The sequence below is a fragment of the Hylobates moloch genome, unplaced genomic scaffold (genome assembly GCF_009828535.3).
Source record: "Hylobates moloch isolate HMO894 unplaced genomic scaffold, HMol_V3 SCAFFOLD_2, whole genome shotgun sequence".
Lineage (NCBI taxonomy): Eukaryota > Metazoa > Chordata > Mammalia > Primates > Hylobatidae > Hylobates > Hylobates moloch.
The window spans coordinates 136929929-136956897 of NW_026652277.1; the positions used below are offsets into that span (position 1 = coordinate 136929929).

The window sequence follows — 26969 nt, forward strand, 5'->3', positions numbered from 1 at the left end:
ATCTACTTGGAATTACTTGGAGTAGTAATTCTTGGAGTAGTAGTTCTTGAATATCCACCTCAGGAGGAAAAATACAATTTCATTGGCAAATGGGTTATTTTCCTACTTCCAACTTTTTATAGAAATATTTCAGGCAAAAATGTAACATATTTGTAGGATGGGAGAGAAGTAGCAATGTCTCATTTTTCCCTTTATACCTTTTACCCTAATGTAGAATAAAACATTTATTTTAGAGCATTTAAGATTCGTTTTAAGCAGAATATCCTCTACAGTTAATCAATAGATAAAGACTCTTTAGAAGTCTTTGCCTGGAAGTGCTGAAACTTCTATTTAAAGAATGAGCTGTGTACGTGAGCCAAGAATGCTTTTTTGGTTTGGCAGTCTTTATCTAATCTTTGGGAGAGGTTAAAAGCACAGATATACAATGTGGAAATTTTGAAACTTCCCCTTAATGTAATCATCATTGTATGAAGAAGACCAGAAAGAAGAAAGCAATCTATCCTATATTTTTTAAAGCAGCAAAATAAATTCAAGAGCTTGTTAAAATTCATTATATTTATCTACTTTTTAATTGTGGCTTTGACATACTATATGTTTTTTTTTTTTAATCTAGTGTTTAAAGAAATCCTGTATATTGATTTATAATGGCAACAAAAGTCACTTTCAGATTTTCAGGGACTGATTAATCTCTCTGAGATCCTTTGTTTTTCTCCCTCTCTGTTCTTTGATCATTTATGTCAGCACCTCCTCTGGAGGTAGAGACAAGAAGATAAGGTGGATGATGGCAAAATCATAATCATTTCGTTTCCGTTAGAATGGTTGAAGAAAAGTCAGCTTGGAACAACAAAGTGAACTTATTTGAAAATATTTAGCAATACCATTATTAATGGATTCGCTTTAGCCCTAGAATCCTTGGTCCTATTACTAGAGAGGATTACAGAAAGGTTGCAGTCACTACAGAGAAGTTCTTTATTATTTACATCACTCACAGTGCTCTTCAAGTGTTCCATTGAACAGAGGAAGCCAGCCCTGGATGTGTGGGCATGCCAATTTAGGCATTCATAATGGCTCAAACAAACAAACAAAAACATCCCCTGACTCCCCTACCCTCAAACCAAAAACAAACAAGACAAACTCTAGCGTAATTGACAATATCTGATATATCTGTTGATCTCAAGGATAGTGAATAGTTCACAAGCAATGACAAGGAAAGAATATAGGTTGGACTCTTGTGGGTTTTCCCTAAGACAGTTGGTATATTTTGAACATACTAAAATGTGAGAAAACCATCCTACTTTTGGTAAGTTTGCTTTGAAATTATAGTGATGCAGTTTTTCTAATGGCAGCTTATACTTAGGTATCTCACAGTTAAGGTAAACACCAGATTTTTCACTAAAAATAGAATCTGTATTCAACTTTGTAGATAGAAGTACCACTTTGAGTTAGTAGGGCTTAGCAGGGCTGTGTTCTGTTGGCAAACTTAAGATGAAAATTATGTGGATGTTTTTGAACAGGAGTTTGAGACTCACTTTTTCTTCATTTCTTAACAATTTGTTCACTCTTCACCAAATGTTCACTGAGTGCCTCCTATGTGAAGAATGGAAGGGTAAAATTGGGTTGAAAACAAATGTGTTCCAGATGCTATATCAAATCCAGTATTTATATTAGCAAATAAGCCATGATGCCCTCCTTTTTAAATTTTAAAAATTCTATTTTTTGCATATTTGCCTTTTTTCCTAGTCAAGACTTGCAAGAAGCAAGTCTAACCTGCTAAATTCCCCAGGACCTATGACAGTATCTGAAATATTCTGGTTACTTAAGAGATATTTGTGGAATGAATGAATGAATGAAAACCAGTAATGACAATATAGTGTGATACATGAATAGGAGTTTGCACAAAGTCCTTTGGAGTCCCATAAGAAGCAAGAACAAATTGGAATGAGAGGCAAACTGGTCACAGACATATAAATTGAGACTTAAAAGGAGGAATAGACATTTTCCAAGAAGTGGAAGGAGGTAGACCAGGAAGGCCTTTTCAGGGATAATACAGAAAAGTGAAGGCCAGCAGGAGTGAGGCATATGGGGGGAAGGAAGTGGACTATGGGTACTTCGTTCAACAGTGTTAGCCTCTCTTCAGAAGCTAACAGCCTTATTCTTGTGTGGGGAGTGCCAGAAGAAAAGGTAAGTGTTAGTTGCATATAATTTACATCTCCACTGCAATAGAAACCAAGAGGTTTTTTTTTTTTGGGGTTGGGGGGGGAATAGGTAAGTAGACTCTCAAAATCACCTTATACATTTTTCTTTGAAAGTGATCAGTTTTAAGTCACTGTAAGTAATTTTCAAACATATAAGCTGATTTTGGAAGCAATGCTGGTTCTTTCAGAAGAGTTATTTCAGTAAGCCTTCCTAGTTCATAAAACTGATTTTGTTAGTTTCCAAAGCTACTCTGGGTTGAAAATACAACTGACCTTCAATCTAAAAGGAGTTCTTAGCTGTTGTAGACACTGTCTTATTTTCATTGGATTGTTTGAATACACAAATAACACAATTGATAATAGTGCAACAATCATGCAGTTTGATCCCTATTTCTTGTCTTCTACAAATGCTAAAAACCCCCACAAACCACAAACTGCTCACTAACAAAAAAATAAGTGGAAAAATGTCCAATTAGTTCATGATGCAGGTGTGAAGAAGAAGAGCTGGCTATTTCTGTCTTCTCATGTCAGAAAACAGCTGAACTTTGACCTTAGAAGATGAGTAATAACGTGTTTGAAGCAGTCTGATTGAAGGAAGGCATCCAAAAAAGCCTAGGGTTATTGGAAACAGCAAGTAAAATAATAACAAATGTGTTGTCATAACAAAACAAGCGGGAGGCTTCCCAAGGTAGAGGAAAGATGATTCTTTTATAGAATGCAAAAGCTGAAAGAAGGGGCTGGAACTCGTGGATTGAAGGCATGAGCTAAGACCTTTTACATATATTAGTTATTTTAATTCTCTGGAAAGTAGATATGATCCTTCCCATTTTATGAATAAGGACACTAAGGTTTTGATGTCTTGTAATTTTGGTGTGGTGGTCTCTAGTCTATGCATGGAAATATTCTAGGCATGTGTACTGCTGTTACTTCCTCAGGTATCCACAACAGATGTCATGCAATGCACAGCCTAGCTGTTAGGCCTGGGCTAATCACTCCTCTCATTTTACAGATTAAGGAAAGGGAGATGTGAAGAGTAAGTGCTTGTTCCAAATCACACAGGGAGTTAATGACACCAGCTAAGGTTGGGAACCCTTGTCTGGCACTGCACCTACTTTCTACCCCTTCTGTATACTGCATCGTATACAGAAAAGAGACTTAGGCTTAATGTATTTTAATGGGGGCGTTAAAAATATATTTTTGCAACTCCCTGCCATGATTATATAAGTCACAAAGTTATCAATTTGACAAAAGCAAGATAGAGAAGGAATGTGGATAGCTGAGTGGCACTTAGGGTTTATTTAACCAGCGAGGTTTATTTAACCAGTGAAGTGCAGTATTGAAAGGCAGAGTGGTAAAGAGGTTTTGCACAGGAAGGAAGAGATTCAGTTCGCTTCTCCTTCAGTCACTTATTAAATAGAGAGCCTTGGGTCATAACAAGCCAAAGCTGTCACATACATGAAAGGGAACCAGTAGCATTGTGCCTACCTCAAGAAGTTGTTATGGAACCTCCCATCCTGGTTCGGCGAGGTGATTGTGTTTCTATTTTCCACAAAGAATGCCAAGAGTTGGAAAGTCAGGAATAAAGTTCCCAAAGATTTTGTGAATGGGAATCATTCATTTGTTTCTCCTAGGAGAGTTAAACAAAACAAAACAAAACAAACACAAACCTCTCAGGTGCCAGTGATTTTGGAAAGTACTGTTTGAAAAGCAGTACATTTTATGGCCCTGTTTGCAGAATTGTGAATTAGTAAGTGCTTGTAGCCTAAGACCAAAATATCCCAGTATGTGTAAAAGTTTTTAAAAACTATACATCTATCACTGTTTTCTAACGTTTCACGGTAATTTGCATTCACTGGGGAATTAAATGGATCTGTGATACACATTTATTCTGTCAGTAATGGCATGTTTTAAGGGGACTCAAAGTAATAATAATGGCAAGCCAACAAATCTTTGACAATTAGCATAGCAATGAATGTAAAAACGCAGGCGGAGGAAATGAAGGTATTTTTCAGAGGTCATTTCCAAGAACATTTTGTACATTTACATGATATATAGCCAAACTGGAAATTCCATGTAGTCTGTGCAAGTGACACTCATGTTAAAATCAACAAGAACAGTAGAAAACAATTTGAAAAATGACTTAAAAATGCAGTTATTGGGAAAAGAAAGCCAATGAAACAATTGCTGAATAAAAACAAGCATGATTGTAGTTAATACTTTTGAGATTCCCCTAATAAGAATTATGTATAAGAATCTAGTGTGAATCTGTTTCTAAAAGATTTAGGTGTATGGCTTATTGCAGACTAATGCTTTTGTAGAAAAGGAAGAATCTATGTTTTCAAAGTGACCAAAGTTATGTCAAGTTGTACTTAAACCTTGAGGTAGAGACAAAAATGCAGGAAAAGGTACATATTCTTGTCATGATTTGCTAATTAACTCATTAATTGTTCTGATAGTCTTGGGATTTCCATTTACCTGTAACTTAAAATTGTTTTCAACTTTAGTGTGTGTAGGAATAGCACAAAGGGCTAAACATGGGTATACCAGGACCCCATCACAATTTTGATTTGTTCAATTTGGGGGAAGGCTTTGAAATCTGCATTTTAACAAACCTTAGCTGAGATTCGGATTAGGTAAATTGTAGCCCACATCTGGAGAAAGAAACACTGCAGTAGACCAATTCCTAAGGGTGAACTCTGAATTTATACCTTTATTTTGGAGTGGCTGGATGGAAATAACATATGCTCTCATATATGGCTTTTTTTTTTTTTGAGGTGGAGTCTGGCTCTGTCGCTCAGGCTGGAGTGCAGTAGTGCATTCTTGGCTCACTGCAACCTCTGCCTCCCGAGTTCAAGTGATTCTTTTGTCTCAGCCTCCCAAGTAACTGGGATTACAGGCACGTGCCACCACGCCCGGCTAATTTTTTTGTATTTTTAGGATTAACATGAACTCTTACCATATTCCTGTGTCTGGCAGCACAGAGGAAGGATAGAAAAACAGTTCCTGTTGCTGGGAAAATCCCCATTTCCCTTATTTAAAATGAGAGTTGGACTAAATGCTGTCTACATTCTCCTATAATTCTAATATTTTAAATATGTATCTGATGGCTGGCAAATATTTCTTGAAAACTGTGACTCATGTATTGGCTAGTGTGGAGGATGGAATGAGCCTGGAAAAAATAGAAGGGAGCCTTCAGGCCATAAAATCAGTTAAAAAGTTTCATAAGACTCCCCTCCCTGCCCTCACTCTTCAGCCACAAGGTAGAGAGCCTCGAATGGCAATTATATAAGAACTCTATTTCAAATGAAAAAGATTTTATCTTGTTAACTTTGAAAAACTTTTTAAGGAGCCGTCTACATATTATCAGTCATTAGATGTATTTGTTGCCAAGCTGCCATCTCTGTGTTGATGGCTGATTAGTATACCTAGAAACCATGCTTAGAATAAATTTTAATAATTCTGTAACCAACAACATAAATACAACCAACATCATTTGTGCTACCAATAATTTAATTCAGAAGGTTCCCATTTGACTCTCTGTTAGGTAATAAGCTAATTTCTTTGCTTGGTGCTGTTGTAATCATTTTTTGTTTTTTGTTTAACATATGAGGCAGGGACTGTGACATTAAGTCACATAAAACAATAATGGGCTGTTGAATACTGAAAACTCTATTGGAGGAGTCATGCCTTACTTTATTTTACATGATCTAAGTGGATTAAAAATAACCTGTTGATTGAGAGTTGATTCGAGTCACAAACATGTACTTTAATATTTTTTTTAAAAAGTGTATTGCTCAGTAAAAGACATTTGCAAATAGTTGTAGCAAAGACTGAATATAAGATCGAGTTTCCTAATTCATGCACTTTCTCACTCAATTGTGTACTACACTCTCGGCACTAGACAGAGAAATGAGGGAAAATGCCAATTGAAGTTTCTGTTCTCATGGGGTTTCATACTAAGGGATTAGAAAGACAAACAAATAAGGAAATAAATATGTAATATAGCAAATGCTAAGTAGAAAATAAAATAGGGTAGGGGACAAAAGGTGGAGAGAATTTTACACTGATTTGTCAAAGAAGCCATTCTAATGAGGTGACAATTGTACAGAGACCTGATAAAGAATGAGCTATAAAAATATTAGGGAAAGCGAGTTCCAGGCAGTGGCAACAGCAACCAAAATATCTGAAATATTCTAAAAAGTACAGTATGAATTTGAAGAACTTAGAACCTGGGCTTTTTGAAAAATTTTGGAGGATCTCCTATAGCCTAAGTTCTCCTTTTTCTGTTAAGCCTCTTTGACCACTCAAATGCTACGGACCTCCTGTTCCCATGAACTTATACAGAATTTTAGCTTGTAATTTAACACAACTAAATGCTATTTTTGTCTTGTTTTGAGGGGTGGTGTGGGGTTAGTCTAATTTTCTTAGTTGCATTGCAAATTTATGAACAAAGAACATAGTCTGTGCTATTTCTGACACCAAAGCTTCTAGCCTCTGTGTCCGGTGTTGAACATATGTTAGATCCTTAATAAAGGTTATTTGATTACCCAAACACTGTATATGCAAAATTATGTGCAATGGAAAGTTTCTTAATGGGAAATGTTTCCTCGTCAAGATCCTACAGGTGTGGTATGGAAATGCTGTTAGGATCAAATATTTTTATTTGCAACTGAAGGCACTCACCCCTTAGATATACAAAAGCCTACTAAAAAGGAGAAAAATATAACAAATGAGGAGATATATTAAAAGACTTTATTCACAATAGAGAAATTTTACAAATATAATTTTTAAAAATTATGTGTCAATCTATTGTTTCCCATAACATTGGAGATTTATATATAAACTTGAAAATGACAGAATGGATTTATGTAAAAATCAAAAACAATCAATGTACACAATGTGTAGCTCATATGAAAACCTCATGACAAGTCATTGAGTTCTGTAAACTGCCATACAACTTACATGTGTAATATTAATTGCACAAAGTATATCAAGACATATTGAAGAAACACAAAATTAAGTGCTATTTTAACTGTTCATCTTTCAGTATGTGAATACATATATAAATTTTACTGCACAGTTTTGCTGAAAATAAGTTTCAACAATAAGACGTCAGTTGTTAAAATTAACCCCAAATATAACTTTAATTAAATTACATCACTACAATATTAATCTCTTATCTTGTTTACATTTTTGGTGTTTTGGGACTTTTGTTAAAAAAAATCCAAGTTCTAGAATTGCAAAAACTTCATTGTTGCCACTGAGAGCAACATATAGTACAGCTTCTTGTCTATTCACATCAGGACACCAAGGTACCTTACAGTGCAGTGTGTACATACAACCTGATTTTAATACTCTATCTGCTGTAGAAATACTTATCGGCTTTCAAATCAAATTGAAACGAAAATGAGTTAATTTAAATGGCAAGTTCAAGGGCATTTATACAAACATTATAATCTTATACCTATGGCCCAATTTTGGCAATAATTTTTAATATTTTGCCTTAAAGTCCTGGGAACAAAGGGCTCTTGCTATCCATTCATTTCATTAGGTGAACTGAAGATATGAGTGGGAGAAGTTATTCTGGATCACAGAGACACATTAGCATGGAAATAATGATGTACGGAAGAGTCTTTTTCATTTACTAATTTTACTATTTATTCTTTGACATACACCAATGTAGATATTGAAAAAGAGAAAGCAGGTCATAAAGATGGTCCTGTCCGATAAAGGAAATCTTTTAAAACACTTTCAAAAGCTAAAATAACTAAAACGATTAAGCCTATTGATTGATAGCTAAGAAAATAATTGTCTTCAATAATATTAGGTGGAACCATATGAAACTGCTGACAGTTTTTAAACTACAAATGCAGCAATCATATGCTTCAGCCTAATCCATGGGGTTGTACTGATCTTTCTGACCATTCTCAGCTGAAAATTCACATGGTCAAAGTCTTTGCACTTCAGTATATGCAACGTATTAGCCCTTTCATGGAAGTGTATCTACATAAATATATATGTATATATGGTGAGCCAATGTAAGCAAACACAAGGTATCACCAAATCTATTCTCGAGAAAACCATGCCTATTTCAAATTTAATGTTTATAAAATCATATATTGATTTTGATCTACTCCAGGACTGTGGCGGATGGGGAGTGGCCATTTCTTTATATTTCTTCTAAGTTGTGATCTCTATGTTGACGATACCCATACTAAATATGCTATATTCTTATTTGGCCTAAAATTTATTAGATTTTCCTTGATTCATCATGAATAAGTAAAATTGGCAAAGCTTCTTTCAGAGTCAAATCCTGCTTTCACAAACTGAAAGGAAATAATTTACTACATTTGAGATAGAGCCTTTTTCAAATCTGAGAAATCTGAACCAAATAGAATGCTTTATTTTCCCAAGAAAAAAAATCAAGATGAAATACAAACAAATGAACTAAAAGCCATATGAAATACCCTCTCTTTAGACAGACCCAATTTCTTCATATATTCAAGTTAAACCCAAAAGCTAGTCCATTAAGTTGTACTGTTTTCTTTAGATAAATGTAATTCAGTGATAGCAGAGCTCTGCAAAATTTGAGAGCTCACCTCTCTGTGTAGTAGGGAATGGAAGAAATTAACCAGTATACAATCCAGAAATGACACAGGGCATTTAAAGTAAAATTAAAGGACACATTTACAAAATAGAAAACACTAATATAATTAACCAACAAAAATATACTGCGGTTCCAATGAAATGAGTTCAAAATGAGACGATCCTTTTGGAATGACTTTCTAATTTGAATTACGATGTGAGTGAAGTATTTTAGAAGACATTCTATCAAATAATGATAGACCTGCATAAGGAGGCTGTCACAGTTAGAAGATCTGTCTCTGGTGGACAGACAAACCAGATTAACATGAAATTGAAAAGGAAAAAGCTTTTTTATACTTATTATTATGGCTTTTTGCAACATGGCAAAACATTACAGCTTAAAGCAGACATCATCTCCTCTTAGAGGAGGAAAAAGTTTTGCAGTCAAATCAAATTATAATTAAGAGGTCATCGCTATACCATTCTATTCAGTTTAATAAAAATGATATTACACCTTCATGAACTCCAGAGATAATATGTTACTTAAAAAGATGATAAACAAAAAACTGGTGGATACACTGGCTGAATTAATAAAGGATATGATAAGGAATTTAGGTCCACCTATACCTATGATAATAAACATAAAAGACTGCAAAACAATTTAAGAACTTAATCACAGACCTACTAATCAAAGTTCATCATGTGCCTGATTACCAGAAAAGGAATTATTAAGGTATGCAGTGAAGGGAATGGAGCAGAATAAAATATAAAATGTCTTTTTATTCCTCTCTGATTTCAACTTCTTTTTTATCTTTAGGGAGGATAGGGAGAAGATGTGCCTCGCTATTGAAGATCCAATGCTCCAGTGGAAGAAGATCGTCGTCAGAAAATATTAGGTACAAATATCTGGTGAGAGAAACATAAGTATATGAGGCCCAAGAGACTAGGCAGGCAGTGAAACCACAAACACAGCAAAAACCACATCAATGTCTCCATTCATCTTACCGAGAAACATGGACAAGAGTCAAATATATCAAAACCCTGAGGGGTTTTACTCATTAACATGGGGTAAAGAAGCTACTCAACGCTTTGGTGTTAGCAGTACCAAGTCACTGAACCTAGTTGAGAATACGCCTGCAATTATAGCCATGCCTGATATTACTTGAATGTGTTCATGATAAAGACATCTACAAAGATCTGTCCAGGTACCCTAGCCACATGGTTTTAGAATAATTTTCACCTACTTCAATGTCTCTGCCAGGAAGAAACTCTGCTGCACATCATCATAACTCTCATGAAGAAGGTAAACATCCCTTAGGCCTGAATAGCCTCCATTCACTCTGCAATGGTTTTCCAAGGCCTAAATTACAAAGAGGGGGGAAAAAAATAGTCACATTTCAGTAAACTGATTGTCACTAATTTTATTATTAGATTGTCAAGTTCAGATACAACTTTTTATTTTTTATTTTTTTGAGACAGGGCCTCACTCTGTTGCCTGGGTGGAGTACAGTGGCACCATCATGGCTCACTGCAGCCTCTACCTCTTGGGCTCAGGTGAGTCTCCTGCCTCAGCCTCCCAAGTAGGTGGGACCACAGGCATTCGCCACCATGCCTGGCTAATTTTTTGTATTTTTTGTAGAGACAGGGTTTTGCCATGTTGCCCATGCTTGTCTCAAACTCCTGGGCTGAAGCGATCTGCTTGCCTCGGCCTCCCAAAGAGTTGAGATTACAGGCATGAGCCACTGTGCCCAGCCAAAATTTATTTTTTACAAATTGGATTCAACTTAAATGAAAGTTTGCTATAGAGTTTTAGGTAGAAAAAAAAAAAAAAAAAAAAAACCATAAACTAAATGTAAATTAAAAATGAAGTTACAGAACATATGGACCACATATCTTACCTAATTTGAAACACTTCTGCCTTTAGTTTTGGAAAAATTTTTCACTGATTTTTACCAGTTCCCCCTATGGTCTAGAGCAGGGTTTAGCAAAGTATGGACTATAGGCTAAATCCAGTCCACTATTTATTTTTGTAAATAAACTTTTATTAAACCACAGCCGTGTTGTTTAAATATTGTCTGTGGCTGTTTTTGTACTACAATGACAGAGCTAAGTAGATGCAAAAGAGACTGGCTGACTGTCCACCAGGCCTGATATTGTCTGGCCCTTAACAGAAAGAGTTTGCTGACCCCTAGTTTGGAGAGATTGCTAATGTCAACTGGGATCATAAACCACTGGTTGAGAAACTGTACTGGAACAAAATCAGCTGCTACTATAATCAGAATATCTGAGTTTGAAAATTGATTGTAGGGTACTAATCAGTGATATTGGTAACAGCTAAAAGAATAAAATGAAAGACAGTGAGAGACATGTGACTGGGATCTATTCCTAAAATACATTTTTTTTTTTTTTTTTTTTTAGTCTAGTATGGAAGAAGATGGGATGACTCCACTGACAACTCTCTAGAGAGAAATGATCCTACATTTCTGTAGTCGTCTGAATTTAATGAATATTTGGAAAACAGATGGTTTGGGCAGTGTGAGGATGAACATTTAGGTAACAACCTAAACCAACCTGCCTTCCACTTTGTTGGTTACCACTAAGATGGCTGCTGTTTGTGTTTTCTTTTCCCCTTCCAGAGCCCACTTTCTTTCTTTTGTTTGTTTCTATTTTTCTTTAACCTTTTTCCAGCTTTACCGATGTATGACAAATACAAATAGTATATACTGGAAGGTGTACAGTGTGATGTTTTGATATACACTTCTGTGGATATACACCTTCTTCTGTGGTGGATATACATCATCTTCGGATGTGGATATACGTGATCTTCTGTGGATATACACCAAGAATTAGGATTGCTGGATCATATGGTAGCTCTATTTTTAATTTTTTGAGAAACCTCCATACCGTTTTCCATAATGGCTATATCAATTTTCATTGCCACCAACAGTGTACAAAGGATCCCTTTATTCTGCATCCTAAGACTGATTATCTCTTGAATTTTTTTTTTTTTTGAGACAGAGTCTCGCTCTGTCACACAGGCTGGAGTGCGGTGGCGTGATCTCAGCTCATTGCAAGCTCCGCCTCCCGGGTTCACGCCATTCTCTTGCCTCAGCTGCCCGAGTAGCTGGGACTACAGGTGCCCACCACCACGCCTGGCTAATTTTTTGTATTTTTTTTAGTAGAGATGGGGTTTCACCATCATACCCAGGATGGCCTTGATCCCCTAACCTCCTGATCTGCCCGCCTCAGCCTCCCAAAGTGCTGGGATTACAAGCGTGAGCCACCACGCCTGGCCTTGAATTTTTGATAATAGCCATTTAAAAAGGTATGAGGTGATATCTCACTGTGGTTCTAATTTGCATTTCCCTGATGATTTGTGAGGTTGAGCATCTTTTCACTACTGGCCATCTGTATATCTTCTTTGGAAAAATGTCTCTTCAGGTCCTTTGCCTATTTTGAAATCTGGTTGTTTTTCTGCTACTGAATTGTAAGTTCCTTATATATTTTGGATATTAACCCCTTATCAGACACATGGTTTGCACACATTTTTGTTGCGTTTTGTTTAGTTGATTGTTTACTTTGCTGTAAGGAAACTTTTTAGTTTGATGTAGTTTCATGTGTTTATGTTTGCTTTTGTTGCCTGTGTTTTTGGGTCAAATCCAAAAAATCATTGCCAAGCTCAATGTCAAGGAGCTTTTCCCCCATTGTTTTCTCCTGGGAGTTTTATGGTTTCAGGTCTTACATTTAAGTCTTTAATTCATTTTGAGTTGGTTTTTTTGTGCTGTTTATATTTTGAAATTACATTTGCTGCTCTGCTAGTTACCAGGCATATTCATCTCTAGGAAAGTTATTTTCTACTCATCACATCCTACTAATCCTGTTAATTATATGGTCAAATAAAAATTTCCATTGTACAAAAATTGCCATCTGCAATCTGGTTCTAATTTATTGACTGACTGTAAACAAAAATAATAAAAGTTTAAGACTAAAACCCTAATATATTTTATAGTGAAATAAAGAAAATATAAACAAGATATACTTACTCTTAGTTTCTCACGTCATTTTTCACTTATTTTTTAGTTTTCCCCTGTGGATAATTCTGTCCCTCTTTTTTTTTTTTTTACATGTATAATTGTACCCCATTTTTCTCCCATTTAATCCAACTACCAAGAAGATGGAAAGCATAGACCTTGCCTTATTAGTTGAGAAAAATCTTCTCTGGCTAGAAAGGATTTTGGAGGAAAATAAGGCTCTAAGAACGCAGAGCCCAGAAAAGAGGCGAGGGAAAGTAAATACCAGCCATGGATTCTCATAAGCAGAGATGTTGCACTGAGAGCTCAGCTCCCATCTGCAGATACTGATAATGAGGTTATTGATTTTTCACATCAGGGCTGGAGGACAGAAGGGAGAGAGCAGAGACTATGAGGAGAAGCATTAAATTACCTGGTTAAAGAAAATCTGACCAGCAGGCCACGTGAATACAGAAAATAAAGAAAATGCCTCATGATTTTGTAATTTTAAAAAGCCCCCAAGAAACTAAGACTGATCAACTTAAAAACAGATGCTGTGATTAAATTCTAAGTTCCAGACAGTGCTCCAAATGGAGGATGAGCGTGAAGAAAGAAACTTTCAAGTCCTATTATTTTTTCTTTCCTCTTTTTTTTTTTTTGACAAAAAGTCAAATACCAGATACGCAGAGTAAGCCAAAAATTATTGGTTAAAAAAAGGAAAAAATCAGAATTTAGAAAAAATGGGCAAGCTTTTTATGGGAAACCCCATTTCCAGATATTTCTTTAAACAGATTTTAATCCCAAAACCTCTTCTTAGTTGTTCCCTTGAGGTTTTTTGGTGATGAGCTAATGAGAGGCCCAGCCATGATAAACAGCCACTCCTCCTCCCCATGGAAACTGCTCTAAGCTCCTTCTTTTGTTAGAGGAGTTGCTTTTGGGGTGGACAATGCCTAATCACCTCTCTTTCTAGTTCACCCTCTCATTCTTGTTCCCCACAAGTCCTCCTGGGGTAAGCTATACTATTCAAGAACACGGCCAAAAATTTTGAGTCGTGGGCCAAGTTCCAGCTTGAGACCCCCCTTATCAGTGGCTCCAGAGGCTCCATGTCCCAGGTAGCATCTTCCTTTTCAACATGGGGTTGTACGTGAGAATAAAACAAAATGAAGAAACGCTTAGACAATAACAAGGGCTTCAGAGGTTTAGAGAGGCCCAGCCACTTTCAGTTTTTGGTAAATTAAAAAAAAAATTTTTTTTTTTTTTTAAAGGAAAAGCACTAAAGAACCACCCCTCTCCCCTTATGCAAAAGTCTAGATTTTAAGACTTTAGGAACGTGAAGCTGGGGACAAATAGCTTTCTTGGGCCCTTACAACAGCCCTGATTCTATCAGCATCTCAACAATGGAAGCTGCCACGTGTTTGTATGGCTAAGTCTAACCAGATCATCATTGTACTACAATCTGTTCTTGGGACTCTCAGCCTCTAGACATAGGGACCACCTTGGTTTTGAGTAAATGCTTCTATTATTAGTGATCCTATGTGACTGGGATGTGCTAATAGCAGAGAACAGGATATGAGAATGTTTATAGTGACTGGAGCTCTAAACAATGGATGAAGGGTAGGTAAGAAATTACCAAGCATCATGAGTTAAATCCTAAGTCAGAGGACAGAAGAGTATTCTCTTGCCTACCAGATATATAAATGGCTGATCCATGGAGTAAGGCTGTCTGCTTGAGTGTCGTCTGAACTCAAGCATAGAACACAGAGAATCAGGCACCTTGAACAAATCAGAGGGTGTGGAAACAGGATGAAGCCTGAAGAGGCAGGAGTAGGAAGGAGGAATATAAGTCACTTTCTGAGTTGAAATGTCTGAGTGGAAAAGGTTAGGTTTAGAAGAACAAAGAAAAATGTCTCTGCAAAAAAACAAAATCGAAAAACCTGAAACTACTAAAAAAACCCCTAAAGCCAAAAAAAATCCCAAATCCCCATGTAAGGCTTTACCCTTTACCACAGATCAGCTGAGACATTATATAATCTATGTGAATATATACATACAATATTCTGATAAAGCTCATGCTGTAGGTTATCAGATTTATGGAAGGAATTTGTCAGTTTCTCATGTTTTTTTGTTTTTTTTTAATTTTCGAGAGAGTCTCGCTCTGTTGCTCAGGCTGGCGTGCAGTGGTGTGATCTTAGCTCAAAATAACCTTGAACTCCTGGGCTCAAGTGATCCTCCCTCCTCAGCCTCCTGAGTAGCTAGGGACTATAGGAGTGTGCCAGCATGATGGGCTAATTTCTAAATTTTGTAAAGACAGGGTGATGACTTGTTGCCCAGGCTGATCTCAAACTCCTATCCTCGAGCCATCCTCCCACCTCGGCCTCCCAACATGCTGGGATTACAGGCTTGAGCCACCACGCCTGGCCTTCATGACATTTTTGAGAAAAAGCAAAAGAAATTATTAGTTAAATATTATTTCTGTCAGGCAGACTCACAAGTGCTTGAACACCTGTGATTAATGGAGTGCTGTTAACCCACAAAAGAACTCTCTAGTATTGTACTGCTGGATTATATACCCTTTCACATCTTATTTGACATTATTATTAGAAATTTAAGACACAGAAAGCAGGTTTCTCAAGTGTATCAGTGAAAGAAGGCTGGGAAGGGAGTGCTTTGTTAGAAGATAGGAAGACGGCTTACAAATACTTTATAAACTGAAAGTATGGGTGAAAAAGTACATTGCAAAGGAGATGTGACTCAGCGGTAGCAAATGGAGAAGCTAACACTGACCATACTTTCAATATAAGCCAGTTTTTTTTTTTTTATTTTTTTGGAGACGGAGTCTCGCTCTGTCCCCCAGGTTGGAGTGCAGCGGTGCGATCTCGGCTCATTGCAACCTCCGCCTCCTGGGTTCATGCCATTCTCCTGCCTCAGCCTCCCGAGTAGCTGAGACTACAGGTGCCCGCCACCATGCCCAGTTAATTGTTTTTTTTTGTATTTTTAGTAGAGACGGGGTTTCACCGTGTTAGCCAGGGTGGTCTCGATCTCCTGACCTCATGATCCGCCCACTTCGGCCTCCCAGTTTTTTTTTTTTTTTTTTTAATATAAATCTACTAAAAGAACAAGTTGGACTATAAGCTGTGAAAAAATCACACTGTGAAGAGAGGAAGAAAGGTTTTCGAGACACACTGGAAACTAGGTCAGGAGAAGAAAATCAAGGGAAATGATGGATGAGGAAAGGAAGAGATGGCAGAACGTGCTGTCTTCAGATAATTGAGGAGCTGAAATGTAGGAGGGAGATTTTTTCCCTCTCCAGAGCACAGAACACTGTAAACTGTGGCTTCAAAATAAGTAACTTTCTAACACCTTCAATATTACCAATTGGAATGAGTTACTTTATTAGGTGATACATTCCCCTTTGCTGGAAAGTCCTTGGGTTGATGAGGAGCAGCTATCTTGCAAAGATCTGGAGGGAAGTCTTGTCTTTAAGTGGAGAGCTGGATGAGGTGATTTTTAAGACCCCCTATGTTTCAGTTTGGGTTCCCTTAAAAATAAAGCATGAGACAAGGGTTGGACGCAGGATGCAAGAAGTCTATCAGGGAGGTGACATCAGGAAGTGGGCAAGTGGGAAGAGCAAAACAGGGACAGAAGAGCCAATGAATCATATGAAGTTACAACTGTGTGCAACTAGGCTCACTCCTGCTAGAAACCCTCTGAAGAACCATGTAGCATGCATTCCAGAATGATTCTTGAAGAAAAGAAGACTGGGATAGTCTTCTATCCCAGTCTGATGGATAACTGGAATAGTTATTCATCAACTCCAAAACCTCCTTGGTTGACAGCCATTAACTCCCCAGCACTTCCCAGACCACAGCCAGCTGGCTAGGGAAAAGCTCTTCCACCTTCTTTTCCTGACATGGTTTCCAGCTGTGGTTTCAAGTATGCATCAGAACAGCCAAGTGCTGGAGGTGCCGGAGGTGGGAGCTGCCAGCACATGCAGGGCTGCTGCTAAAACACAGGAGGCCACGAGGGCGGGCGTAACACCAGGGGAAAAGCATGCGGCCATGCCTTCAAAGTCCCAGTTTTTCTGGTTTAAAAAATGCAAGATCCTACAGCACTCCTGGCTCACCACTATAGCCCAGGTTCTAGCAGAGGTTACTGGGGGGGTCCCCAAAATTGAGACCTCAGTGTTGTGACACAGGGAAACAATTTCACGTCATATATTATGTTAAAGAGTTGACAAGAAATAAAAACCACAACACATAAACCAACCTTATGATCCCATAAACAACCAACCCCCTGAAGAACACAGCAAACCAAAGCATCCTGTCTACCTGGCAATACGAATTTGCTTACTTCCCATTTTTGATCCCTTCTTGGCCATACATTTTGCACATTCTAACATCTATAAAATGGATGTCATAATTTAATTGGCAGTGTTATTTTTCTTAGTGGTATATAAAATAATGATGCTTCTTACTAATTATGGTGTTTTAGATTTGATGGAATACATTATTCCTGATATTCTCAACTTAAACTGATATTGAGTTCATTTGTTGGCCAACTGAAGACCAAAACAATTCCCTATCACCAAAGTTTAGAAAAGCTTCAATTTTAACATTTTTTTTCCAGAGGAAAAAAACAGAAATGTAAAGAAATTACAATGACTACTGATTAAATGTAATAAAACTGCCCCCTCAAAGAGGCCTAGCGAATTGCTGTTATTTAAAATGACTGATGATTAATGATAAGACACATACTAAATGAAGAAGATAATAAGCAAGATTCACCGATGGCTTCCTAAGATATTAGTTAAATTTTACCAAAGGCAATATTCATTTTAGATTTCCTGAGAGAAGTCATTCCTCATAGATGGTTTTTAAAGATAGCTAATTTTCTAACAAAGAGTGCTGGAGAATGAGAGTGTAATTAAAGCATTTGCTTGTTCTTATCCCCTGAATTCCCTCCCAGTCCTTGAGGGAATTCAGACAATCAGACAGACACTGTTAGATGCATATCCTGCAGGGTGCCTCCTTAGGCATTCGGCACACAAAGCATTCACTAGATTAGTTTAGGAAGGAGATATACCATCCTTGGCAGGAAGAGACCCAAGAGGTGACAGACAATTAAAACAACACACTGGGCAGATGGAAGGCTTACAGATATTCCAAGAAACCTGAGACTGGTGAAGGAATATCCTTATACAAAGTAATTCTTCTATAAGTGCTTTCTAAAAGTTAGATCTAAGTAGCTATTTACTCTAAGTAAAAGCATATACTAGCATTTTAAAGCCCAAAGACAGAAAAAAACATGAAATGGTTTATTGAAACAGACAGAGGTGAATATCCCCAAGCTGCCAACAACTCTTAGGTGGAATTAAGATATCATCATTTTTGTATTAAAGGGAACTTAATTTTAGACTATGCCTTTCTAGTTATCTCCTTCAATATCTAAGTCTATCAGTAGGTATATCTATATCAATGTTATACAAAGCAAAGCTGAAGCCAGGGATATAAAATGACTTCAATGAAAATACAGTCCTGGGTGGAAAAAATCCTGGTGGAAGCATGAAAAATTATAGGAAAGATGATAAGCCTGATTTATGGGTATCACTGAACATTTTTTACTATGACATTTATCTATAAGAAACATGCAAATTAAAACATCACCTCTACGGCTTCCCAGGCCCATTTCCTGTACTTTGGATCATGAGTCAGTCTCCACATATACATGTAAGTCTCCATAACTTCTGGCCGTAAGATGTAGTATTTTTCATTTTGTCTTGTGGCAATGGCTTCAACACCACCATCAAATCTGAAAGCTTCTGGTCCCAGTTTCATAACTAAAGGGCATGGAATGAATGAATAAGGGTTATTGTTCTGGACAGTGCTTACAGTCAATAACTTAAATGAAACTAGAAAGTACAGTCATCCCTCAGTATCTATGAGGGATTGGTTCCAGGACCCTCTGAGGATAACAAAATCCATGGATCCTTGAGTCCCTTATATAAAATGGCAAAGTATTTGCATACAACCTAGGTACATCCTCCCATATACTTTAAATCACCTCCAGTTTACTTATAATACTTAATACAGTGTAAATGTTATGTAACTAGGTGTTATACTGTATTGTTTAGAGAATAAAGATAAGAACAAAAACTCTATAAATGTTCAGTACAGACAGAATCATCCATTTTTTGGGAACATTTCTGATCTGCAGTTGTGGAATCCAGGAATATGAAGGTCTGACTGTACTTTAACAACACTGAAGAGAGATGTCAAAGCAGTCATTTTAAAAAAGAGTTATAAACATCATGTAATAGATAATATTCATATACTTAAAAAATTTAGTCATCGAAAAGAGTCCATTTTAGAAAATATTAACAATTTTTTTTCATTTAACCCCCATTTACTGAGCACCTACCAGGCAGATACAAGACACCATGAAATACCATTTGAGTTAGCCAGAAACTTAGTGGTTGACAATCCTAAGTAATTTTGCAACAAAAGGCCAGTTATTTACACTTTGTGTTTCAAATTCCTATTTTATAAGAAGGGAGCAGGATTCATGATCTATTTCATGGGGGATGTGGAGAAGATTAATAATGGTTAATAAAATGCTAAGTTTCTCTTTGCAGGGAGATAGAGACCCTTGCCCAATGTTATTGGCAAAAGCAGAAGTCAGTAAATTAGGCTGGCTTTAACTCTTCATGGCCTGGATTTTTGTTTCTTGGTAAACTAATGGTAGATATATTTAGGTAGAAAAGCATTGCCTTTTAAAATAAAAATATACATTCCTTTAAGACATTAATCACGATCATCAAGCTTCACAGGCAGAGTGGATAGTCTTTCGAGGGCAGTAATGACAAAACTGCATGAAATCAAAGCATGTGGGAATAGACTGTAAATGAAGAATAACACGTACTCACATGTTCGATTATATGATTCATGACAAGTACGGGCAATTTCAGCCCCGAGTTCAAGGTAGTGTTGGGCCATGCCTTCAGGAGCTGCATCAGCCCCAAGTGCGAACATGCCCCCCGCAAAGCAGGTCAGGTGGCCCATCTTGTGCTCCAGGAGGCCCCCTTTCCACTCTGCGATGTAAGTTAGTCCGCCGCTAGACTTGCGGATCAAATGAGTCTCGATGGCCTGTGAAAAACACTTATTTTTTAACATTTTGTAATCTCGTCTCAAATTCATACTAAAAATATGCCCAACATTAAAAAAAATAATAAAACACAACTCACAATCAGAGTTTGGTGTTACAAATCCATTCAACCTGAAATTACATGCTATTGCTTTCTGTATTCCTCCTCTAGTTTATGCCTTGTTTGGTTAGTCAGAATTAACACTGCTGCGCCAGCACATTTGGTTTTGCTTGGTTCTGTGACCAAACATTGTATTTCTTATATTCAAAAAACTTTCCCCTTCCCAAAGACAGGCCACTGTGCAGCAGTAATAGTTGGTCTGGTACATTTTCATTTCCACAAGTGGTGAAATAACATAAAGCCCAGGCCCTAAGGTGGATGAAGAACACAGCATATTTGTGCATGAGATCCAGGATGGTGGCAGAACTCTTCCTTTCACTTCTGTAGGCTTGAAGGGATAACAAAATAGAGTGGCAAAGAGGAGGTGTTCTGGGGCCAGAAGACTTGGCTTCAAATTCCAGCTCTGACACTATCTCTAATTTGTGGGAGTGAACAATTTGCTTACTATATCCCTAAATCTCAGCATCCTATTCCATAAATGGGAACAATAGGATCTCCTGATAGGACTCTGCCACATTTTGTTTATAAAGCAGTCACTAATGCAAGTTGCACTTGATAAAAGTCATTTATAATTATCATTTACATCTCCAATGTGGTGACACTTGAATCAAGTTTCTCTCTAATACTTCCATTAAAAAGCACACTATTATATAATGAATAAATATACATATTTTAAAAATCAGAATAAAAATCTTTAAATTTGGGAGAAATGATAATGTTTACAAAAATGATTTATAAAACATCTTTTATTTCTATCCCAGGTCTGTTGCTATTCTCTTAAACTAGACAGGTAAGTAAAATATGCCTTATATTTTAAAAAGCAAAAATAAAGTGTGTTTGGCATTGCTAATCTCCAATTACTCTAACAGAAAATGCTCACCCTGCTGCCCCACAATTACTTCATGGAAGGAGAAAGGACATGACTGTGTCTATACCTGTACACTGCTATCAAGAGACAGGGATTTATTAGGAAGCACATTTGGGAATAATAGACACAGAAAAAAACTTTTGATAAAGAAGAATGAAGGAAAATGAATACACAGGGAGCTAAAACCTTTCTTACCTTTATTAGAAATAAACGAATGAAACCAAGATGGTAAGAAATAAATGAACATATTACTGTGCTCATTAACTGTGGTTAAGCTAATGTTATTGATGGTTTAGTTATTACATTAATATTTCATTATTTTATGCAACTGAACATCTTAGCTATTTACACTTCTCATAACACAAATTGCAATAAAGTCCTTCAAGCAGATACTTGTTCATCACCTAAGAAATTATTCTTTCTACATGGCAAGAGTAACAGCTTTTGAGCATGAATTAGAGAAACATTATTACCCTGTTATGGATCCTAAATAAAGTACAGTATTATTTCTGGCATGATCCGGACCAAGTTGCTACCTCTTAATAAAAACTACAATGAGATTCCAAGACCTTCAAAGCAATAATTTTGTGTGGCCATGGGAAAATATAAATAAATACAAAGAAGGACAGTCTTCAGTAGATCTGAAAAAACTGTGTCAAGGATACAGATAATTGATTAGAAAAAAGAGTACTATATATTTTGTGATTTAATCCTTCTATAATTGATTTAAAAAATTGGTTTGATGAAGCCTTCAGAATCGTAAGTGTCTGATATGTCATCTGCCCAGGTATCATTTACCATTTTGAGTTCCTAGTGTAGTCTCCAGATAGGGCCATGATAGCCAGCTGAAAGCTCAAAATATTTTGTTATTAAAATAATCAAATAAAACATATCACTCTGGGATTAAATGCTTCCCAAAATCTACTTGAAGCTACAACAGAGTAACTGTATCTTCAGTAATCAACTGTCCAGAACAATGGCGTACAACATCCTCCCCTTGGTTAATCTTCTAAAGTACAACTTAGCAGAAATAAACTTTGCTGTAAAAGACACGGCTACTTCTCAAAACAGAAATTTAGTTGTTCTAGTTTTGCTTTCTAAGTTGAAAATATACAATGGATTGAAAATTAGCTTTTATTACTAAGAGAAGCAGGAAACACTGTGACTTCATTTGTTCTTAATGGATTTTCCTGTCAATGATTTGTCTGAATACAATATACTAAAAGTTGTGTGGGTATGGTTTTAGGAATTAGGAAGAAAATATTTCAAATAATATTTGAAAGCTGTCTTTTTTTGAACATCAAGATCTTAGAGGGCCAATTTAAGATTAGAATAATTAAAATGTCTGCCAGTATGGTAATTAGAGGATGACAGAATGGAAACTATAAAATACGGAGAACTCCCCAGGTTAAAATCTGAAACCTCATAGCAATGAGGAAAAATAAACCTAAAAGAGGCCATGTGGCTCATAACCTAGTTCGCTTTTGATGTTAATCACGTGCCTTTATAAAGGCTGTGCCAAATGTAGGACAATGTTCTCACTAAGGCACTTCTGGTTCCTACATGTGAAGTAGTGAAGACTTGTAAAGGAAACCAATGTCATACTCAGTGTAGTTAACCACAACAAAGCAAGCTGCATTTATATTTAAATAAACAAGTACGCCTATGTCAAAATAACCCAGACCTCTTGTTAGAAAGACCAATTTTATAATGGCTACATCTTTGGGATTACAAATTTCCATTTTTTTCCTATGAATTAACACTTTATTAAAAAATTTCTAAGCTGTCAAGAAAATTTTTCTGAGGACTGAGCCACTATTTTACAACACTACTGGAGAAGCCTTGATAATAATATTAAAAGAATATATGTGTTACCACATCAAATAGTTAATTGCAAAAGCATCTGATTCCACTAAAAAATTTTGTTCCTGAAGAGTACAAATATTTTAGATAAAGTGATTTTCTTTCTAACTTTATTTACTTTCTAACTTTATTTCAGTTTTGATTGAGGCTTAACTGGAGGTGTTTCTTAGTTTACTTTTATACTGGCCTTCTCCTAGAGACTTTAAGTAGTTTCTAACTTACCTTACTAACTTACTGCTTGCAAATTAGTAAATGAAGATTTAAATGTAGAATGGAAATTCTTTCAAATAAATCCACAGTGGATGAGTTAAAAGGAACAGGTGCTGATACAGACAAACTTTAATCTTAATTTTGGTTCGACATGTAATCTCTCTGAGGTACAGCAACTTTATCTGTAAAACTGGGTAATATCTCAAGTACCGTAAGAGAGAAAAAAAACCCAACTCCACCATTTCATTTAAAGGAGCTACCTAACACACTGCTTAGCACATGGCAGGCAATTCAACACACAACTGTTGCCTCTTACTTCTCCACTGTAAAGAATCTTTGATACTATTAATGATCTTCCCTGAAATATGAGTTTGTTCAGATTTTTATATGTGGATTTCCTTAGAGTACTGTCCATATATCTCTGGGGACAAGTTTACTTCACACGGAGGTAGCCATTGGGACTGTCTGTCTTCTCGGACAATTTTAACTTAGGCAATTGTCAGAATACAAATTCAGGCTATCCCCCTGCATAATTTAAATTGTGGTCCTAAGGAGAGAATTCATATTTATCAAAGAATATGACTTTTTCAGATATGTGACTCCTAACTGAGGTTTAAACCATGCAAAAACTTTAACTGCCCTATTAGAAATAAACGTCAAATATGATTACATTACAATGATATTAGCAGATATCGAACTCTACCTAATTGGAAATATTTTGTAACTCACTCATGTAGTACAGCACTTATTCATTAAACTTGATTAATATACAAATTATAAGTTAGGGCTGAGTGGCAAAGATGATTTAAATATTGGGTTACCTGAACAGCATCAAAATACATCTTCTTAGCTTCCAGATCTGTCTTGTCAGACATTAACCAGGCCTTCAGCAAATATTCATAGAAGCTGTCTCCAAGTCCTCCAACTGATACATGATCTGGAAAGAGAGGGAAATGAATTTTAGAGTGATTCAGCTTTTAATTCAGATAATGCAGCAAAATCACATTAGCAACTAGGATGCAACCCTATGTCAACTGCAAGTCACTGTTACATTTAAATTCCAACAAATCTCTTATTTTCAGAAAGATATTCTGAAATGAGCAGATGGGCTATTGACTAATGTAACATACTCTAAATAATTACCAGAGTAGTTTTGTAAACATGGAAGATAAAAGATATGTAATTACCCCTAATTCTAAAAATCTAGTTCTCTAGTGAAAAACACCCAACTAAAATGTTCACAGTATATATTTAAATACATTTTTATTTGCTTTAGTTCTGAATAATATAAAATTCTGGCAAAGCTATGAGTATTAGCGAATCCTTTTTAACAAGTGGTTTGTAATAAATAAAACAAGAAGCTCCTCAGGTTCTTGCCATTATTGTTATTTCTAAACTCACTCTGTCACCCAGGCTGGAGTGCAGAGGCACGATAATAGCTCACTATAACCTCGAACTCCTGAGCTCAAGTGATCCTCCTGCTTCAGCTTCCCAAGTGGCTGGGACCACAGGCATCACCACGCCAGGCTCATTTTTAAATTTTTTGTAGAGATGGCATCTTGCTATGTTGCTTCAGCTGATCGACAACTCCTGGCCTCAAGCGATCTTCCCACCTGGGCCTCTCACAGAAGAGGGATTACAGGCATGAATCACTGTGCTCAGCCTATTATTATTTGATAAATTTTCTAGTGCTATGAATCGGAAGGGTCAAATACCTATGGGACAGGGGCAGTCAAAAAGAATATGGGGCAGAAGAAGAAGTTTTTCCTCCTAATACTCCATTCCTACAGTCCACCTTCACTGCCATTTATCATGCCAGATCCACTACATGTATTATCAACAATCTCACAACTGTAGGATAGGTATCTTCATTTTTTTTTTTTTGAGACGGAGTCTTGCTCTGTCACCAGGCTGGAGTGCAATGGCGTGATCTTGGCTCACGGCAACCTCCACTTCCCAGGTTCAAGCGATTCTTCTGCCTCAGCCTCCCGAGTATCTGGGATTACAGGAGCCCGCCACCACACTTGGCTAATTTTTGTATTTTTAGTAGAGACACAGTTTCGCCATTTTGGCCAGGCTGGTTTTGAACTCCTCACCTTATGATCTGCCTGCCTCAGCCTCCCAAAAGTGCTGGGATTACAGACATGAGTCACTGCGCCTGGCCCAGAGTTCTAATGACAGTGCCCCTTCAATCTATTCCCCACATTAATGTCAGAGTAGCCCTCTTAATATATGAATGCGATCACCCTTTACTCGAAGCCTTTCAATCCTGTGTGTTTGGTGCCATGCAAGATCTCAATCTTGTCTATGCCATTCAGTCTTGCTCCACTTGCTCTCTGCTCACTTGCTATACCCCTTCTTTTGGCTCCTCAAAAACATCAGGTTCCATCTCATCTCAGGCAGGGCTTTTCTACGCCTTGTTCTCTTTGCCTGAAATGGACCCTAGGACCCCCTTCCCCTTCTTTAGTAGTTCTTACTCGTACTTCATATCTGGGATCAAATGGCACTTCCTCACAGGAGTGTTCTCTGACAATCCCACTAGGTTCCCTTGTCACACACCTTTTGGTAGCACACATTTATCACCTGCAATTTCATAATGTGGTAACGATTTTCTTCTGCCTCCTCCACAAGATCATGAACCAAGAGGGCAGAGACCAGACCTATTATGTTTCCCAGTCCACCGCAGCCCCTGGACAGTGTCTTGCACATGGTAGGTACTCAACAAATAATCGACGAACAAAGCAAAATTCTTCTATGTCAACCTTAATAAAGGGCTGTAACTACTCAAGCCAAAGAGCTATGTTTTAAAGTAGTTAAGTATGTGATTTTCTTATTGCAGAAAGTGTAGAATTATAGTTTAAATTTTAGTGTAAAAATATATTTAAAAAATTCTAAGTCTGATTCTTGAAGTGACCTTTACGGTTTCCTAAATCAACATAGAAACCTCTGAAATTTACAAACTAAACAGACTAAGTACGAACTCATCAATAATAAGCCCTGCTGTTATCAACGTTGATTGTAGGAGACACATGCAAGCGATGCGTGGAAAAGCAAATCATGGTTTGGCACTGTCAAAACAACACTGACTTGATGAAGTGATAGGAAATGATGGCCAGGATCCAGACGTGTCATTTGGAGTTAAAGCAATGAGAACTGAAAACCAATGGCCAGAAGCAGCTTGATGTTTTCCTTCCCCTGGGTTATGATTTTCTAATAGATGGAAGAAGCAAGTTTGGGCAGTTGGGGATTTTTTTAAAAAAAGAAAAAAGTGTTACATAAGAATACATTTGTTTTAATTAATTTTGGTAAAGTGCTAGTTTTCTATTTTTAAAATTTCCTGCCTATAAAAATTTCACATTTGAAAAAAAAAAAAAAAAGACAAAGGAACGTAGAAGAGAAACAGGTCTTCTCATTAATTTAGCATGTCACTCACTAAGCTTCCTTCAGGCCTGGATGGCTGTTTGTCAACACAGTCCTGTGTAAACATCTTAGCGGATGTGGGGGAGAGCAGGCCTGATTTTATCAGCAGGAAAGGATCAATCTACTTCTAGAAATAACATAATATGGTATTTTTATGTTCAACTGCTCTAAATGTGAGGTAGGAATGAGCTGAGATCATGCCACTGTACTCCAGCCTGGGTGACACAGTGGGACCCGTCCCACAAAAAAGAAAAAAAAAAAAAGAAAAAATATGAATATTCGTACTATTTGGTGTTTGTTTGCCTTTGTTCTCAGTGAGGCTTCAGCAGTTTCACCTGACACTGTAGGTGTAAATATCAACACATTAGAAAAGGCAGAAAGTCTTTCAAAGTACCACTATTAAAAGCAGATGCAGAAAGAGAAATGAGATACACAGCACATATGTATTCACAAAATTTAAGTAAGTAAACATCCACTAAGTGCAAGATACTGTGTACTGGCTTAGTAAATATGACTAAGACATGTATTATATGTCTTGATATTATATTATATATTAT

The 26969-nt window shown here is 36.8% G+C and overlaps 1 protein-coding gene across 1 annotated transcript in view; it reads right to left on the reverse strand.

Annotated features, from left to right (window-relative positions):
- Nucleotides 1-6933: 6933 nt before the first annotated feature.
- MAN1A1 (mannosidase alpha class 1A member 1) overlaps nt 6934-26969 on the reverse strand; it is a 178024-nt gene continuing 157988 nt past the window's right edge. The window contains exons 9-13 of the mRNA XM_032157907.2: nt 23814-23929; nt 19713-19932; nt 18454-18626; nt 10025-10140; nt 6934-9686 (exon numbers count right to left, since the gene is read on the reverse strand). Coding sequence (XP_032013798.1) covers nt 9560-9686; nt 10025-10140; nt 18454-18626; nt 19713-19932; nt 23814-23929 — 752 coding nt within the window. The 3' untranslated portion in view covers nt 6934-9559. The remainder of the gene's footprint in view (nt 9687-10024; nt 10141-18453; nt 18627-19712; nt 19933-23813; nt 23930-26969) is intronic.